General features: G+C 45.9%; 1 protein-coding gene across 1 annotated transcript in view; it reads left to right on the top strand.

The window, feature by feature from the left end:
- cabin1 (calcineurin binding protein 1) overlaps positions 1 to 17,504 on the top strand; it is a 140,909-nt gene that overhangs the window by 117,624 nt on the left and 5,781 nt on the right. The window contains exons 33-34 of the mRNA XM_042337209.1: positions 13,085 to 13,382; positions 14,461 to 14,637. Coding sequence (XP_042193143.1) covers positions 13,085 to 13,382; positions 14,461 to 14,637 — 475 coding nt within the window. The remainder of the gene's footprint in view (positions 1 to 13,084; positions 13,383 to 14,460; positions 14,638 to 17,504) is intronic.

Below are 17,504 nucleotides of genomic sequence, written 5' to 3'. Positions count from 1 at the left end.
TCGCCCTGTACAAGACGTGTGTAGAAGACGTGTGTACAAGCAATGTATCTTGGGTTGCATTATGTTAGATTATTGTTGTTGCGGTCTGGAATGCGCGGCCTGAAAGGGTGGAAACAGATTCAATAACAACATTCAAAAGGGAATTGGACAGGTACTTGAAAAGGAAACAATTTGCAAGGAAACAATTTATGGGGAAAGAGCGGGAGTGGGGCTGATTGGGTGGCTCTTCTAAAGAGCTGCCGCAAGCACGAGGGGCCGAATGGCCTCCTTCTGTGCTGTAATATTGTAGGATTCTATGATTGTCTCTACTTTTCTGCATCCATGATTTCTCAGCGCATCAGTGTTGGAGAAAGTAGAATCATTAATCTTTTTCAAATGTTTCCCTTTTCCTGACCAGTTTTCTTCTCCTTTCCCCGAATGCCCAGGACTATTTTTCTCCTCTTTCCTCAGTTATGTTTCTCCCTTTTCTGATGCTTCATAGAGAACACTGACGCGTTGCAGCACTGCGCAGTTTGGTGTCAGCAACTTAGCAGAGACCGAGAAAGTAACAGAACAGTTGACTTAGGTCACTATTACCTAGGATTGTTTACTGAAAAATTGCTAGGATGAAAAGTAATATTGCCTTGTCAACGTGCCCCATTTTCAGTGACCCAGTGATGTGGTACAAAACAACATTCAAATTATGCACATTCCAGTTACATAAGCGAGATATCATGTTCTCTCTCTCACATGCACACACACACATTCACCATCCAGATTACCATTCTGTTGAGAATTTAGATCTCGTGCTGTTACCGGCCTGGTTTGAAGTGAGCAAAACACCCAGAAGGAGCAAACTGGATCTTCAAGGGGATCTTATGGATAAATGTTTGAAAGCATCAGTTACTTTTGTGCTACTGTTTTTCAATGTAAGTCAGCAAGGTTCCCCCCCCCCCCCCCCTCACCATATCCATCAACAAAAAAGGTAATTTTGCAGGAATACAGAAACTGCGAATACTAAACCGAGCGAAAGGCTTTAACAGCTCACATTTGGTTGCCAAGATTACCTTTAATGTCGGATGCCGGAAACAATTGTCGCTGTTGAAGGATATCTTTCCTGTTGCACTGTGCAGTTAGTGTATGTACAGGGTGTGTGTGCCCAGTGATGTTTGTTTGATCTAAGATGTTAGATTGGAGTACTGTCTGAAGCAATATTAAGGAAAAATCTCACTTTAGTGTCTTGTAATGTGTACAGAATGCCCGAGTCTCTCAAAAAACCTTCATCTGCATATATTTATTTGGCTTAGCTTGGTTGTGAGTGCTTGGATACAAGAAGAGATGGGAGTCTGCCAGGTTGGTTACAATAATAAACAGCAAATAAAATTGGTCATTCACTTTATGGCTTTTGGTGGGACATTGTTGTGTGCAAATTGGCTGCTTTGTTTTGCCCACAAAGCCCAGTCACCCCACTTTATGGTATATCCCATGAAGCCGTCTGACACGTCCTCTTGACCAAAGGCAAGAATTATTATTATTATTCCTACTAAACAGGGGCCCATTGAAAAATAGTATTCAGTAATGATGTTTGGCTGCTGGACAGCTTACTGTCTTGGGGTGGGGGCTAAGAAGAGCGACTCAGGAGGGTGAGAGAGTCTGGGACGCTCATACCGTGTCTATTCAGGCGCACGCCTAAACTAACCTGGTGATTGCCAATTATTGATTAAAAGGCAACTAAAAAAAATGTTTTTGTGGTGGTTAGAGGGCGAGCTGGTGAAGACAGTTAGAAAAAAGGCATAATGTTTCCAAATAAAACTTAAAAGAATTCTTGGGCTTTTTTTTTCTATAAACCATGCACGGGGTGTCACATAATAATAATAATAATCCTTGCATTTGATATAGCGCTTTATCACGTCGGGAGGACGTCCCAAAACGCTTCTCAGAACACACTGTAAAGTGAATTGACTGTATATTTGTGGGCGAACCCGGCAGCAAATTGCGCACAGCAATGTCCCACAAACAGTCGTAGATTGAAAATGACGAATTTATTATTGTTTTTTGGTTTTAGAGGGATTATTATTAGGCTCTGTGTGGTCACAGTGTTTTTCTCACAGCCTCAACCTGGCCTCCTCATCTCCGCACCTCACTGGTATCTACTAAGATCTCTTTGAAGTTCCAGATATATAATAATAATCCTTGCATTTGATGTACCGCTTTTCACGTCTTTGAGACGTCTGAAAGCGCTTCACAGAATAGACTGTAAAGTGAATTGACTATATTTGTGGGCGAAGCGTGGCAGCCAATTGCGCACAGCAGCGTCCCACAAATAGCCGTGGATTAAAGTGACCAATTTATTTATTTTTTTCTTGAGGGATTATTATCAGGGGTGTGGAGTAAGGAAACTTGCCCAAGATTTCACCCTGCTGGGAATCCAGGTCTCTTGCTTGCGAGGCGAGTGCTCTAACCACTGAGCTACAGAACTTTTATGTATATAATACCACTTTTCATGTTGGGAGGATGTCTCAAAGTGCTTGTTATTGTGAGTGGGCATCTGACTGGGAATGGGAGCTGAGGGATATGGAGAGGGGAAAGCTGATGGAAAGCAGGGTCAATGAGGTACATTTTGAAATATGCTTTGAATGAGGGGAAGGAAGGAGCGAGTCTTTTTGAATGGAGCCAAGGGATCTTTAACATCAGTCTGATCTTTAATGTCCATCATCAAAACCCCTCTAATAAAGTACTGTATAGCAACCCGGTAATGTCTATTTACCTAATAGATAGTTTCTTCTTTAAAAGTGCCATTGCTTAGATCCTGCCCAATTATTGTCATGAACTAGTGACATTATTTGGGTTCTTCTCCCTTTGTTCTGCACAACCATTATTGACACGTCATTTTTCAAACACAGTAATGTATGAGCAATACATTTCTTAGTAAACTATTTAGATTAACATCAGCCATTGAGATAACCCAATGTTTTCTTAAGCCATTTTACTAGCTATACATTCCACTTAAATCTAAACGTATCCACCTATGCATTTTTTAATAATAATAATAAATATTCCTTACAGTTGATGAAGCACCTTATCACGTTGTCAAAACATCTCAAAGCACTTCACAGGGTTTACTGCATAGTCTAGTGACTATATTTTTGTAGGTGAATGCGACAGTAGAATATTTCCCAAATTTTACTTGGGAGATTGTTGGCCAGGACACCAGAAAAAACCTCCTTCCTGTTTTGAATAAGCGCTCCGGGACACCACCCCATGTGAAGGGCTCTATTTAAATGCAAGTTGCTGCTGTTGATGAATCGTGCCATGGGATCTGTAACATAGACCTGAACAAACAGTTAGGAACTTGGTTTAACAACTCATCCAAAGGAAGGACCTCCAACAATGCAGTGCTTTCCCAGCCTGACAGCCTGCACTGTGAGTTTGAAATTCCAATGTAGGACTTGACATCATTGACATTAGATCAAATCCATTCTAATGAATGGATCTGCCTTTTCAAACCTAACCTTGCATACAATTACTAGAACACTATTCAGTAGAATATTTTGGTTTGGATGCTCTTGAGCATGATGATAGGTCTGTCACATACATGTGTCAATTTTTTTTAAAATTGTGACTTTGTTTTTTAGTTTTGACTTGGTTGGTTGCAATACATGCAGATTGATTGGAATAGGATTGACTCAGTTGATACCACTCTTGTCTCTATGTCAGAAGGTTGTGGGTTCAAGACACATATCAGGATTTGAAACTCATATAGTCAAGGCTGGCTTCCCAAATGTCTTTGGAGTCTGGTGGTGTGTTGGAGGATTGGAGGGTGGCAGATGTGGCATTTCTGTTTAAGACGGGTGCCAGGGATAAGCCAGAGAACTGCAGGCCAGTTAGTTATGTCAATTGTATGATTGGCTCCTGTCAGCGCCTCCTCACCTCAGGCGCTGACAGCATCGTAATCCATGGTTGCACACTCCACCTCACTGAGCCAGTCCGGAACCTTGCGGTCTTGTTTGACCCTCAACTATCCTTTCTACCCCACATCTGTGCCATAACCCGCTCTGCCTTCCCCCATCTCCGCAACGTTGCCCGGCTCCACCACTGTCTCACACCGCAGGCCCCTGAGACCCTCATACACACCTTCATTACATCAAGGATCGACTATGCAAACTCATTGCTTGTCGGCCCCCCTACTCCTCCCTCCACAGACTGCAGATCATCCAGAACTCTGCAGCGCGCCCTCTCCCGCACCAAACTCCGTGACCCTATCACCCCATCGTCGCCGACTCCACTGGCTTCCCATCACACGGAGGATACAGTTCAAAATCCTGGTTCTCACTTTCAAAGCCCTCCATGGTCTTGCTCCCCCTTACCTCTGCGACCTAACCCCCTACCATCCTACTCGCTCCCTTCACTCAGCAAGTTCCGGCCTGCTTCACATCTCTCGCCTTGCTTGCCCCACTATTGGTGGGCGGACCTTCTGCCACTTTGCCCCCACCCTCTGGAACTCCATCCTGCAGTCCCTCCGCCTCACCCCCTCCCTTGCCAACTTCAGGACCCATCTCAAGACCCTCCTCTTTGACTGTGCTTTCAATCTCCCTGCTTCCCCACCTGCCCTCCACCCTCCCCCATCCCAACCCTCAGCTTGGGTCCGTAACTGTATCTGTCCAGCTCCTTGGGATGTCCTCCCAACATGAAAGGAGCTTTACAAATGTTGTTGTTGTTGTTGATAAACTTTTGGAGACAATAATAAAGGACCAGGTTAGGCACAGGTAAATCAGAGACAGTCAGCATGGATTTGTGGAGGGCAGATCATGTTTAGCCAATTTAATACAATTCTTTGAAGCAGTCACTGTGAATGTAGATCATGGCAATGCAATAAATAATACAATGACATTTGGATTTCCAAAAGGCATTTGATAAAGTGCTGCATGGAAATTGGTGAAACTTAGGGCACTTGGAATAGAGGATGGAAGGGTGGTTGAAGGATAGAAAGCAGAATGTGAGGCTGAAAGGTTGTTTTTCTGGATGGAAGAAGGTGGTTAGTGGTGTGCCACAGGCGTCTGTGTTGGGACCTCTCGTTTTGTCCATTTATATCAGTGACATGGATTTGGATATAGGGGTACAGTCTCTTTATTTTGCAGATGATACTAGTCTTTCAATCCTCTCTGGACACCGGAGTGGTGCCAGAGGACTGGAAGGTTGCAAATGTTATTCCAAAAAGTGACAAAAGGATAAACCGAGAACTACAGGCCAGTCAGCCTAATGTCAATAGTGGGGAAACTTCTAAAGAGCTTTCTAAATTTTTACTTAGAAAAATATGGTTAATAAAGGGCAGTCAACATGGATTTGTTAAAGGCAAATCATGTCAAATAAACCTGATAGAGGTTTTTGATGAAGTAACGGAGAGGGTGGATGAAGGTAGTGCAGTTGATGTAGTTTATATGGATTTCCAAAAGGCATTTGATAAAGTGCTAATTAAGAGACTTGGAAGCAAAATAGAATCCCCCGGTATTTAAAAAAGGGACAGTGGCAGCAGATACAGAACTGTCTGGGAGACAGAAAGCAGAGAGTGTGGGGAACGGTTGTCTTTCTGACTGGAGAGAAGTGCAGTGGTGACCCCCAGGGATCGGTATTGGGGCCACTGCTTTTTGTGATCTATACAAATGACCTGGACTTGGGTATAGCGAGGACAATTTCCAAACTTACAGATAATACTAAGCTCGAAAAAGTAGTAACCAGTGAGGAGGATAGTAACAAACAGCAAATGGACATAGACAGACTGGTGACACGGGCAGACACGGGGCAGATGCAGTTTAATGTGGAGAAATGTGAAGTGATGCATTTTGGAGGAAGAATGAGGAGCGGCGATATACGCTGATGGTACGATCTTAAAGTGGGTGAAGGGACAGAGAGACCTGGGGGTCATATTGTAAATCTTTGAAGGTGACCGGACAGGCAGATACAGCTGTTAAAAAAGTGTCCGGGTTACTGGGCTTTATAAATAGGGGCATAGAATACACAAGTCAGGAAGTTATGATGAACCTTTATATAAAACACTTGTTAGGCCTCAGCGAGAGACTGTGTTCAGTTCTGGGCCCACACTTTAGGAAGGATGTCAAGGCATTGGAGAGGGTGCAGAGGAGATTGACCAGAATGGTACCAGGAATGAGGGACTTCAGTTATCAGGAGAGGCAGAGAAGTGAGGATTATTCTCCTTGGAGCAGAGAAGGTTAAGAGGAGACTTAATAGAAGTTTTCAAAATGATGAGGGGATTCGATAGGGTGAACAGGAGAAACTATTCCCACTGGCGGGTGGGTCGGTAACCCCAGGACACCGATTTAAAATAGTTATTAAAGAAACAGAGGGGAGGGGAGGAGAAATGTTTTCACACACGAGTTGTTGGGATCTGGAATGCATTGCCTGAAAGGCCGGTGGGAACCGATTCAATAACAGCTTTTAAGAGAGAAGCAGATAATTATTTGGGGAGGACAAGTTTGCAGGGCTGTGGGGAGAGAGCGGGGGAGTGGTGTTGATCAGGGCTATGGGGAGAGTGGGGGAGTGGGGTTGATCAGGGCTATGGGGAGAGAGCGGGGGAGTGGGGTTGATCAGGGCTATGGGGAGAGTGGGGGAGTGGGGTTGATCAGGGCTATGGGGAGAGAGCAGGGGAGTGGGGTTGATCAGGGCTATGGGGAGAGTGGGGGAGTGGGGTTGATCAGGGCTATGGGGAGAGTGGGGGAGTGGGGTTGATCAGGGCTATGGGGAGAGTGGGGGAGTGGGGTTGATTTGGAAGCTCTTTTCAAAGAGCCGACACAGACACGATGGGCTGAATGGCCTCCTTCTGTGCTGTGTAATTCTATGATTCTAGGAAGTCTTGTGAATAGTGATGAGGATGACGAGAGACTGCAAGAGGGTTCAAACAATGGGGTTCAATGAAAGGAATTGTGAGATGATTTATTTTGGTTTAAAAAATACAAGGGAAGGTAGTTTCCAGTAAATTCCTGATAACTCGTCACTCCGGGGGAAAAGAGCTCGCTCGCTCGGCGAATAGTTATCCGAAGTGGCGAGTTAGGCATCGGCCCTCCTGGGCCACAAGGGGGCTCTGTGACCAGCGCAGGCACTTGGCGGAGGTTAGCTGTGCGTGGTCAGACGCGTCGCAGCGGCCTGTGGTTTATTGGAGGGTGTATCGTGCCATGTAATAGGGCGGGAGGTGGGGAGAGAAGCCATGGTGAGCACAGCTATTCAAAGTGTCTGTGCCAACAGCTGGAGCTGGGAAGTGTGGCACCCGTTGTATGTAGGGTCACATCTCTGTACATACCAACCGCCTGGTTGTGAAACATGGTAAGTGACTGTGTTTTTAAATTCCTGTGAAGCCGCTGATACTGAGGGCAGATTGCAGGAGATGGCGGAGCTTATCAATATGAAAATCAAACAATACGCCAGTGAAATGATCACTCGAATGGCCACAGGACCAGCCTAGCTCAGGGCACTGTGCTGTGCCACTCAACCACAGCAACAAATAGCTTTTGTATAGCACCTTTTGGGTCAGGAGGACCTCCCAAGGCGCTGAACAGTGAGGGGTTTTCACCCGAGCTGTGGTTTAGGATCCGAGAGGGGTGGAGGGCAACAGAGGTGGAGAAGAGAAGATGACCAAGGCACGGTCGAAAAAGAAGGTCTTGAGATGGGCCTTGAAGAGGCAAGAATGGGGGAGAGGCGGAGGGGCTTCGGGATGGAGCTCCAGAGGGTGGGGTACAGTGGCTCAAAGCCCCCCCGCCGATAATGGAGCAGGCAGGGTGGGGGGATATGGAGCAGGCCAGTGACTGCAGAGCGGAGGGAGCGGACAGGTTGGTGAAGTTTTAATAGGTCGCAGAGGTAGGGGGGAGCAAAAGGGTTTAAAGGTGAGGACAAGGATCTTGGAATTTGATCTTCGGCGGGACTGGGAGCTCAGTGAAGCCGGGCAGGGATGGGCCTGATCGTCTCACACAGATTAAACATCATTAAAGATTCCTAGTGATGGTAGGAAAAGAATGTGGAGTGGAGAGTCAAAAATCTACCTTAGATGTGGTAATAATAATAATAATCCTTGCATTTGATATAGCGCTTTTCACGTCGGGAGGACGTCCCAAAGCGCTTCACAGAACACACTGTAAAGTGAATTGACTGTATATTTGTGGGCGAACGCGGCAGCCAATGGCGCACAGCAATGTCCCACAAACAGTCGTGGATTGAAAATGCCAATTTATTATTGTTTTTGTTTTGGAGGATTATTATTAGGCTCTGTGTGGAGTAAGGAAACTTGCCCAAGGTTTCACCCTCTGCCTCTTGCAAAGCGAGTGCTCTAACCACTGAGCTACAGGACTCCACATGGCTGTTACCATGTATGTGGGTAGAGAAGCAGTGGGATAGCTAATAATAATAATCTTGGCGCCTTATGTCATTTGAGACGTCTCAAAGCGCTTCTCAGGATATACTGTAAAGTGGATTGCCTGTATTTTATGAGCGTAACGCAGCCGCCATTTTGTGCATTGTAATGTCCCACAAACAGCCATGGAACGAGTGGAGTAGCAAAGGTCCTACCTTTTGAGAAGCTCAAATCTGCAAACATGATGCTGATTTGTAGCCATGTGCTTATCATAATATAATAATTAGTGTTTTTAACCCACTAGCAGCTGTTGATAGTGTTAAAGGAGCGTTTTTATGCAGTAAGTTGACTTGCGGCAGAGTTTTGGCAGGTTTGTGATTGGAGTAACAGACTGGTGAATTGCAGCCTGAAGGCAAAGCTTCACAGCTTGACCTTTCACACAGCGATCTCCAGGTCTCACCTAAGCATCAGTGCTGGTGCGTGGCAGCAAACCCACACCGACTGCCACTCGAAAGGAAGGAACATCAGGCAGCAACACTCCTTGCTGCTCTCCTGCATCTCCTAGTGCCAGGTTTCAGACTAGGCTGAGACAGTCCTTCGCCAGGGACTGTGTATGATCTAAGGAGCAACATAAGAAAAGGGTAAGGCAGAAAGCAACTTTTTTTAATTTAAAAAAAAGTGCCACATGGCTATTAGTGATCGATCGTCTGTTGCACTGAACACGTGGAGTCCTGTAGCTCAGTGGTTATAGCACTCGCCTCGCAAGCGAGACACCTGGGTTTGATTCCCAGCAGGGCGAAACCTTGGGCAAGTTTCCTTACTCCTACTCTGTGAAGCGCTTTGAGACGTCTAGAAGACGTGAAAAACGCTATATCAAATGCAAAGATTATTATTATTATTTACTGCAAAAAACGCATCACAAGTGTTCACACTAGAAGCTGGCGTATCTGTTAAAGTGCAGCCTTTATCCAGTAGTTGTTATACATGTGGTTTGGTAGCAGGCTGAACTAAAACCTGCCATTAGATGAGACGTCGAGTGAGTGGGAGAGGGTCAAATGAGAGAGAAAAAATAAAGTTGAACAATATTTTACTCTGTGCAAAAGGACTGTGCTAGTGAATGGTTGTTTTTCAGACTGGAGGGACGTATCCACGACTGTCTGTGGGACAGTGCTGTGCGCAATTGGCTGCCGCGTTCGCCCACAAATATACAGTCAATTCACTTTACAGTATATCCTGTGAAGCGCTTTGAGACGTCGAGAAGACGTGAAAAGCGCTATATCAAATGCAAGGATTATTATTATTATTATTATTATTCAGTGGTGTCCCCCAGGGGTCGGTATTAGGACCACTGCTCTTTTTAATATATATTAAATACCTGGACTTGGGTATAGAGAGCAACATTTTGAAGTTCACAGATGACACATAACTTGGAAACGTAGTAAATAGTGAGGAGAATACTAGCAGATTACAGGAGGACACAGACGGGCTGGTGAAATGGGCAGACACATGGCAGATGGAATTTAATGCAGAGAACCATGAAGTGATGCATTTTGGAAGGCGGTATGAAGTTGGGCAATATAAGATAAATGGTACAATTCTTACGGGGTGGAGATTCACATAAGCAAATCTTTCAAGTTTGACAAGTTGACAAATCTGTTAAAAAAGCATAGGGATCCTTGGCTTTATAAATAGGGGCATAGTAAGGATGTTATGTTTATTCTTCACAAATCGCTGGTTAGGCCGCAGCTGGAGTATTGTGTCCAATTCTGGGCATCACACTTTATGTCAGGGCCGTGGAGAGGCTGCAAAGGTGCAAGAATTATACCAGTGATAAGAGACTAAAATTATGTGGAGAGACTGGGATTATTCTCCCTAGAGCAGAGAAGGTTAAGGAGAGATTAAATAGAGGTGTTCAAAATTCTGAGGGGTATTAATAGAATAGATAAGGAGAAACTGTTTCCACTGACTGGTGGGTCAGTAACCAGAAGACACAGATTTAAGATGATTGGCAAAAGAACCAGAGGGGAGACGAGGAGAAATATTTTTACACAGAGTTGTTAAGGTCTGGAATGTGCTGCCTGAAAGGGTGGTGGAAGCAGATGTGATGATAGCTTTCAAAAGGTAATTGGATAGGTACTTAAAAGGAAAAATTTGCAGGACTATGGGGTAAGAGTGGGGGAATGGGGCTAGTTGGTAGCTCTTTCAAAAAGCTGGCACAGGCACGATGGGCCGAATGGCCTCTTTCTGTGCTGTATGATTGTATGACTGTATGTTTCTCCTTTATTCAAATCAGACATTTTAAAATCATGCGCAAGGAATAAGGGGAATAATCTGGAACAGAACTGATATCGCTGAAAAAAGCATCCTGTGACAGAAGTGTTTTTTAAAATAATTCTATGAGTATGAATGTGTGGTAGGTTATTCACAGACACTAGATCTGCTCCTTTCATACAATGCCTTTTGCAAAGAATTAATAACATCAGGCATTCAGCTACTTGCATGATGTTGAGTGTGGTTGCGTCAATTATTGAGGGGGTTTGAATGATTCTCAGAATAGAGTGAATGAGCTGAACCACGTGTACATCCATTTTGTTAGCCGTTTCATTTGAGGGTTGCCATAGTGCCCCATCATCCTTTCCTGGACATGTTCTGTGGAAATAACAGGTTTGCATGTTGCCCTGGGATCCCGACTCGTTTGATGAAAGGACAAAGCAATGGGGAGAGCGTGCCAAGGCTGGGGCTAAGTGTGAGAATGCGGCTGATTCGATAAGACGCTGCTAGCTTTTCAGCTAGACAAGCTGAAGGGACGATCTGGAAATGTGTAAGTGGGCTTGTTATTCAGTAGGGCTACAATTACTGACCTTCTGTCGCATTGCTTATTGTGTGTAGGGTTGACCCAGGTAACATGATGATGCAGTGGATTCATACAACCAGACCCATTGCAGTGTTTTTGCTGAATGCTTTGTATTTCTAACCTGGTAATAAACTCTTTATGTTGGGAGTGGGGGGAACGTTGTGTAGAGATTATTGTGTGGTTGGAAGTAGCTCATGTTATCTTATATTTCTTAGATGCGTCTTTTTTTCTCTCTCTCTCTCGAAGAATAAATCAAATTATTAACCTGTTCAGGAATATGTATTCATTTATTCTCTTAAATTGTCAAAAAAATAGTTACTTGTGGAGATTGAACAGATATGTGTTAGTTTTCATTCTGTGTATGAAACAGTATATGCTCCCCTTCATGGAACGGTTGATTTCAAGATCCTCATACTCGTTTTCAAATCCCTTCATACCCTGGCACCTCCTTACCTCTCCGACCTGCTTACCCCACAACGCACCTCCTCCGCTCGACTGGCTCCGGCCTTCTGCATGTCCCTCGTGACCTCCACTCCCTCATTGGTGGCTGTGCTTTCAGCCACTCAGTACTCCCCGAAACTCTGGAACACTCTTCCTCTATCCCTCTGCATTGCCCTTTCCTTCCCCATTTTCAGATCGCGCCTGCAGACCTTCCTATTCGACTGTGCCTACGATCACCCCCCCCCCACCCAGCTCACTGTCAAGCGCTCTGGGACGCTACCCTTCGTGAGGGGCGCTGTGTAAATGCAAGTTGTTGTTGTTATATGCCAGAAAGGTCACCTGTAACATGGCTGCCTGAGACGGGTTTCATTCAAGTAGTTTTTTCTGCTGCTGTTTGAAGATGAAGGTATTCTGTGTGTTGTGAGACCGAGTCTCTTTGATCTTCTAACAAAGGACACAATTGTGTAGTTCAGGACATTCGTGCTAATTTATGCTAATAAGCTAACAATCTAATTTATTTACCATGATACTGTCAAGTCCGCTATGTGGACAAATGTGTTAAAAGTGAAAGTTAGGGTGACGCTGGCATTTCACAGGACTTAGTGTAAAGCTAATTTTTTTGTCGGCAAACCTGATAGCCAATTTGTGCACAGCAATGTCCCACAGTCAAGAAGTGAATGACCCACTTGTTATCTCAGAGATTGTTGGCCAGGACTGTGAGAAACTCCCTTCTCTTTTCAAGCCACAGGATCTTTAACGTCCACCTGAGCAGGCAGGCAGGACCTTGGTTTAATATGTCATCAAAAGTCTTTCTGCCCCCACTCTCTGGAACATTATTCCACGTCCCTCTGACTCACTCCTTCCTTCCCCTCATTCTAGGTCCGACTCAAAACGTACCTCTTTGACCATACCTTAGGTCATCTTTCCACTCTCCACCATCCTCGACGCTCACTCTCCTCGGCTCTCACCGAGAGCTCAGCCCCCACCCCGGCTCATTGCCCACTCTCAGCTCAGTGTCCAGCTAATTCTGCTAAGCACTTTGGGACGTCCGCCTGACGTGAAAGGCACTGTTTAAACGTAAATTTATACTGTTTTATAATGTAGCGCTCCAACCTAGACTGTGAGTTTAATAGTAGGGCTTGAACCCACAAACTTCTGACTCGGAGGTGAGAATGCTACCAACTGAGCCAGCTGACAGTTTCTTGGCCCTTTGGCTGAGGTCAGATTTAGGCTCTACACTAATTCTGGAAGTTGATGGTTTGTAAAGATTGTTTAAAGCCTGCTTGGCAGAGAAGTTAATTTGAGGAGCTGACACACATTAAACGTTTCTACGAAAAATGTATGTGGTCGGTGAAGGTGAACTCATGTCATAAAGTGCCTGATTTTGAACCCTGCAATGGATACTTATTAAAAATGATTTCAAAACAAATCTCTTTTTAATCTGTCTTTTGCAGTCAGGAGACGCACCTACAACACCAAAGTACTCCAAGGACTCGAAGGAAACTTTCTTCCCTTCAACGCCCGTCACAGTAGCCCCAGCAGCTCTCACGTCAACCCCACCAAGCAGCACCTCGTGTGAAAGCACCAAACCTAGTGATTTACAATCCAAATCAACATTGGGCCCCACGACTGCAGGCGATCCCCGAGCTGACACTCGAGGGCCAGAGGTTACACCACCATCGCAAAGGGACACTGAACTGCGAACAACTAGCTTAACGGAGACAGTCCCGGGCATGTCCTATCTCACACAAGGTACCTCACTGCCACTTCTAATTTACACTGCTCTACAAATCCTACTCAGATTGGTAATATTTCCAGTATTCATCGATACAAATAATAAGATGGTTTCATTTGTTTACCTAGCAGTAAGTAGGAACTTGGTTGTTAGTCGATTGGCGGATAATCCCCTCAAAAGAAATAATAATATGAAAAAATAATTAAGTTTGATCACTGAATCCTCGATAGTTTGTGGGAAACTGCTGTGTGCAAGTGCCTGCTAGTTTTCGCCCACAAAATATACAACAATAAAAACAACAAATGACATCTACACAGCACCTTTCACGTCAGGAGGACGTCCCAAGGAGCTGGACAGTCAGGGATCCACACCCGAGCTGGGGGTTGGGATCAGGAGGGTTGGAGAGCAGGGAGAGTAGGGGTAGTAGCGAAGGCATGGTTGAAGAGGAGGGTCTTGAAACAGGTCTTGAAGGAGGCAAGGGAGGGGGCGACAGTCACTACACTTTTCAGTATATTTTATGAAGCATTTTGAGACGCCTTGAAGACGTGATATCAAATGCAAGGACTATTATTATTTAGACCAAATCTTGGTAACGTTTTAATGTTTTAAATAAACATGATAAATACAATAAAACCTCCAGAACCTGAATACAACAACAACAACAACAAGATTCCATTTATAGAGCGCCTTTCATGTCGGGAGGAATTCTTCCGCACTGAGAATAATACATCCCCTCGGATTAGTAACCACTTATCCTTACCCAGAACCTGAATCCTGTCCTGAGGTTGCTCAGTACTTTATTCTCAGTGTGGACGAATTTGCAGTCGGTTTGTATTCAGGATGTTTTATTATATTTCTCATGTTTGTTGAAAACATTAAAACGTTATCATTTTATTGTGGTTTTACACCCTCTGTTTGTCTAATTTGACAACTTGATTTATAATGCTGAGAGATGATGATGATGATGATGGCCGCTGGAGTCCAGCTTCACTCTGCGGATAAGGTAACGGCCACACTCAGTGCTGCACGTGTGTGTGCGCCTGGTGAGAATTGTAAATCACACAACGTTATCTGTTCTCTCCATTGTGTTTTTAGACGAGGAATCAGAGGAGCCTCCCGAAGGCCTTAGCTACCGGCAGCAGGAAAATCACCTTTGCCATCAGATGAGAATGGCAACAGTCACTTCATCCCAGGAGTCCGTTCAGTGGCAGGAAGATGGTGCTTACCCTCAACCAGACGAGGGCTCCCATCCTCCCCCGTCCGCCAGCCACAGTGAGTACACAGCGAGTCATCCAGATTTCTAAATCAAACCTGAGTTAGGAAATAAAGATTGTGAAAGAATGAGACGACCAGCACCACAGCAACATCACCTGTTTTAGAGCTGCTGAATTCCACTCGTGCCGTTCAATACCATAAGTACAAATTTGTATTTGTATAGCGCCTTTCACCTCGGGAGGACGTCCCAAGGCACTAGACAGTCAGGGGTCAGGACCCAAGCATGGGGGAGGGGTGGTGTAGGGGTGAGGGAAGGCAGAGAGGTGGGAGGGCGACTGAAGGCATGATCGAAGAGGAGGGTCTTGAGACCGGCCTTGAAGGAGGCAAGGGAGGAAGCGAGGCGAAGGGACTGTAGGATGGAGTTCCAGATTGTGGGGGCAGAGAGTCTGAAACCCTGGCCACTGATGGTAGGGCGGGTCGGGCAGGAGACATGGAGCAGGCCGGAGCCTGATGAGCAGAGGGAGCGGGCAGGTTGGTAGGGAGTCAGCAGGTCAGAGACGTAGGAGGGGCAAACAACAACAACAAGATTCCATTTATAGAGCGCCTTTCACGTCAGGAGGACGTCCCAAGGCGCTGCACAGTTGGGTCATGACCCGAGCAGGGGGAAATGGTCAGGGTGAGGGGAGGGAAGGGAGGGAGAGAGGAGGGGAAATGGTCAGGGTGAGGGGAGGGAAGGGAGGGAGCGAGGAGGAGGAAGAGAGTCGAGAGGGGAGCTGAAGGCACGGTCAAAGAGAAAGGTTTTGAGACCGGCCTTGAAGGAGGAAAGGGAGGAAGCGGCGAAGGCACTGGGGGATGGAGTTCCAGAGCCTCGGGGCTGAGAGGCTGAAGGCCCGACCACCGATAGTAGGGCGTGGATGGATAGTGGTGGATAGTAGCCGTGGATGGCCTTAAAGATGAGGACGAGGATCTTGAATTTGATCCTCTGGGGGATGGGAAGCCAGTGGAGTCGGGTGAGGATGGGAGTGATGGGGTCATGGAGCCTGGTGAACGAGAGAACACGAGCTGCAGAGTTTTGGATGATCTGCAGCTTGTGAAGGGAAGAGTTGGGAAGGCCGATGAGGAGAGAGTTTCCATAATCGAGCCTTGATGTGACGAATGCATGGGTGAGGGTTTCGGCAGCCTGAGGGGTGAGGCAGTGGTGGAGTCTGGTAATGTTGCGGAGGTGGTGGTAGGCAGTGCCAAGGCACTGGACAGTCAGGGATTTGGACCCAGATGGGGGCAGATCGGGGAGGGTGGGAAGGTGGCCGAAGTCACAGTACAAGAGGAGGGTCTTGAAGGAGGCAAGGGAGGGAACGAGACAAAAGAAATGTAGGATGGAGTTCCAAAAGGTGAGGGCACAAAGAGGTTGAAGGCCCAACCACTGATGAACTGAACCCATTACCCCTTTTATAGAGCAAAGGGTTTGTGTATTCTACTCTGAATGCATCTAGATCTACATGTACCACTGTCCTTTTAACAATAATAATAGTCCTCACATTACGTTTTTCATGTCAGGAAGACGCCTCAAAGCGCTTCATAAGGTTTTTTTAAAAGGGATCCCCGGAAAAGCGATCCGCCAAGCGACTAACAACTGGTTTCCTACTGACTGCTGGGTAACCAGAGGCGTGTGGAGTAAGGAAACTTGCCAAAGGTTATTACAAAACAAAATGCTGTTGGTGGTGTAAAAAAAACAATGGAGGTGCAGAATTCAACAGATGGATGATGTGATAGATACAAAATGTAGTGAAAGTATGAGAGATGAAAATGACATGATTTGGGATTTTGGAAAATGTGAGAGAATTGATCCTGGGGGACTTGATTGAAGGAATTGTAAATGTGATTTTAGAACTGTAGTCTGTGGAGGCACTGTCCTCTTTCCTGGCTGATTTATTTGTCTACACAGACTACAGTTCTAACTTCGTATTTACAATTCCCGTTATAACGTGCCCTGGTTTAGCACATGTACTGTGGCCAGGAATAAAAACAGAAGTGGCTGGGAACGCTCAGCAGGTCAGGCAGCATCTATGGAGAGAGGAAAGTGAGTTACCGTTTCAGGTCGAGGACCAAAGACACTCAGTAGATCAGGCAGCATCTATGGAGAGAGGAAAATGAGATAACGACCTGAAACGTTAACTCACTTTCCTCTCTCCATAGACGCTGCCTGACCTGCTGAGTGTTCCCAGTGACTTCTGTTCTTATATTTGATTTCCACCAGTGTTTTGCCTTTTGTTTACTGTGGACAGGAATCACTTTACACTTCTAGTGTCCAACACTGACTGACCGCTTCCTATGGATGTGCAGAAAATGACATCAGTGGTGACCTGACGAAGTGCTGACCGCCACCCACTGTGTCGCACATCTCCTTACAGTGAGGGGATCTGAGTTATTGAACCCCACCCACTGCATTATAACCAGGTCACCCTTTATCATTCAGATCCAACTTTCAAAAGGGAATTGGATAACAATAACAACTTGGATGTATATAGCACTCTCCACTCCGGACGGCGTCTCAGAGCGCTTCACAGTAACAGATCCTGGGACCGAACCAGGGGAGGGGAGGAGCTGGAGTGGGGGGGGAAGGTGACCAAAGGCGCGGTCAAAAAGAAAGGTCTTCAGCAGAGACCTGAAAGAAGGAAGAGAGGAGGCGAGGCAAAGGGAGTGAGGAAGGGAATTCCAGAGCCTCGGGGCATAGTGGCTGAAGGCACGGCCACCGAGGGTGGAGCGGAGGACTCGGGGGACAAGGAAGAGGCCAGACCCGGAGGAACGAAGGCAATGGGCCCTATTTTGAGGAGAGAGGAGGTCAGAGAGGTCGAGGGGTGCAGAGGAGTGGAGGGACTTGAATACAAGTGTGAGGATCTTGAAGTCGATCCTCTCTGGGATAGGCA

This window comes from Callorhinchus milii, unplaced genomic scaffold (assembly GCF_018977255.1).
Source record: "Callorhinchus milii isolate IMCB2004 unplaced genomic scaffold, IMCB_Cmil_1.0 Scaffold8, whole genome shotgun sequence".
In the NCBI taxonomy this organism is placed as follows: Eukaryota; Metazoa; Chordata; class Chondrichthyes; order Chimaeriformes; family Callorhinchidae; genus Callorhinchus; species Callorhinchus milii.
Note: the sequence above shows the minus strand (reverse complement) of the source record. Positions and strands in the feature narration are given on the sequence as shown.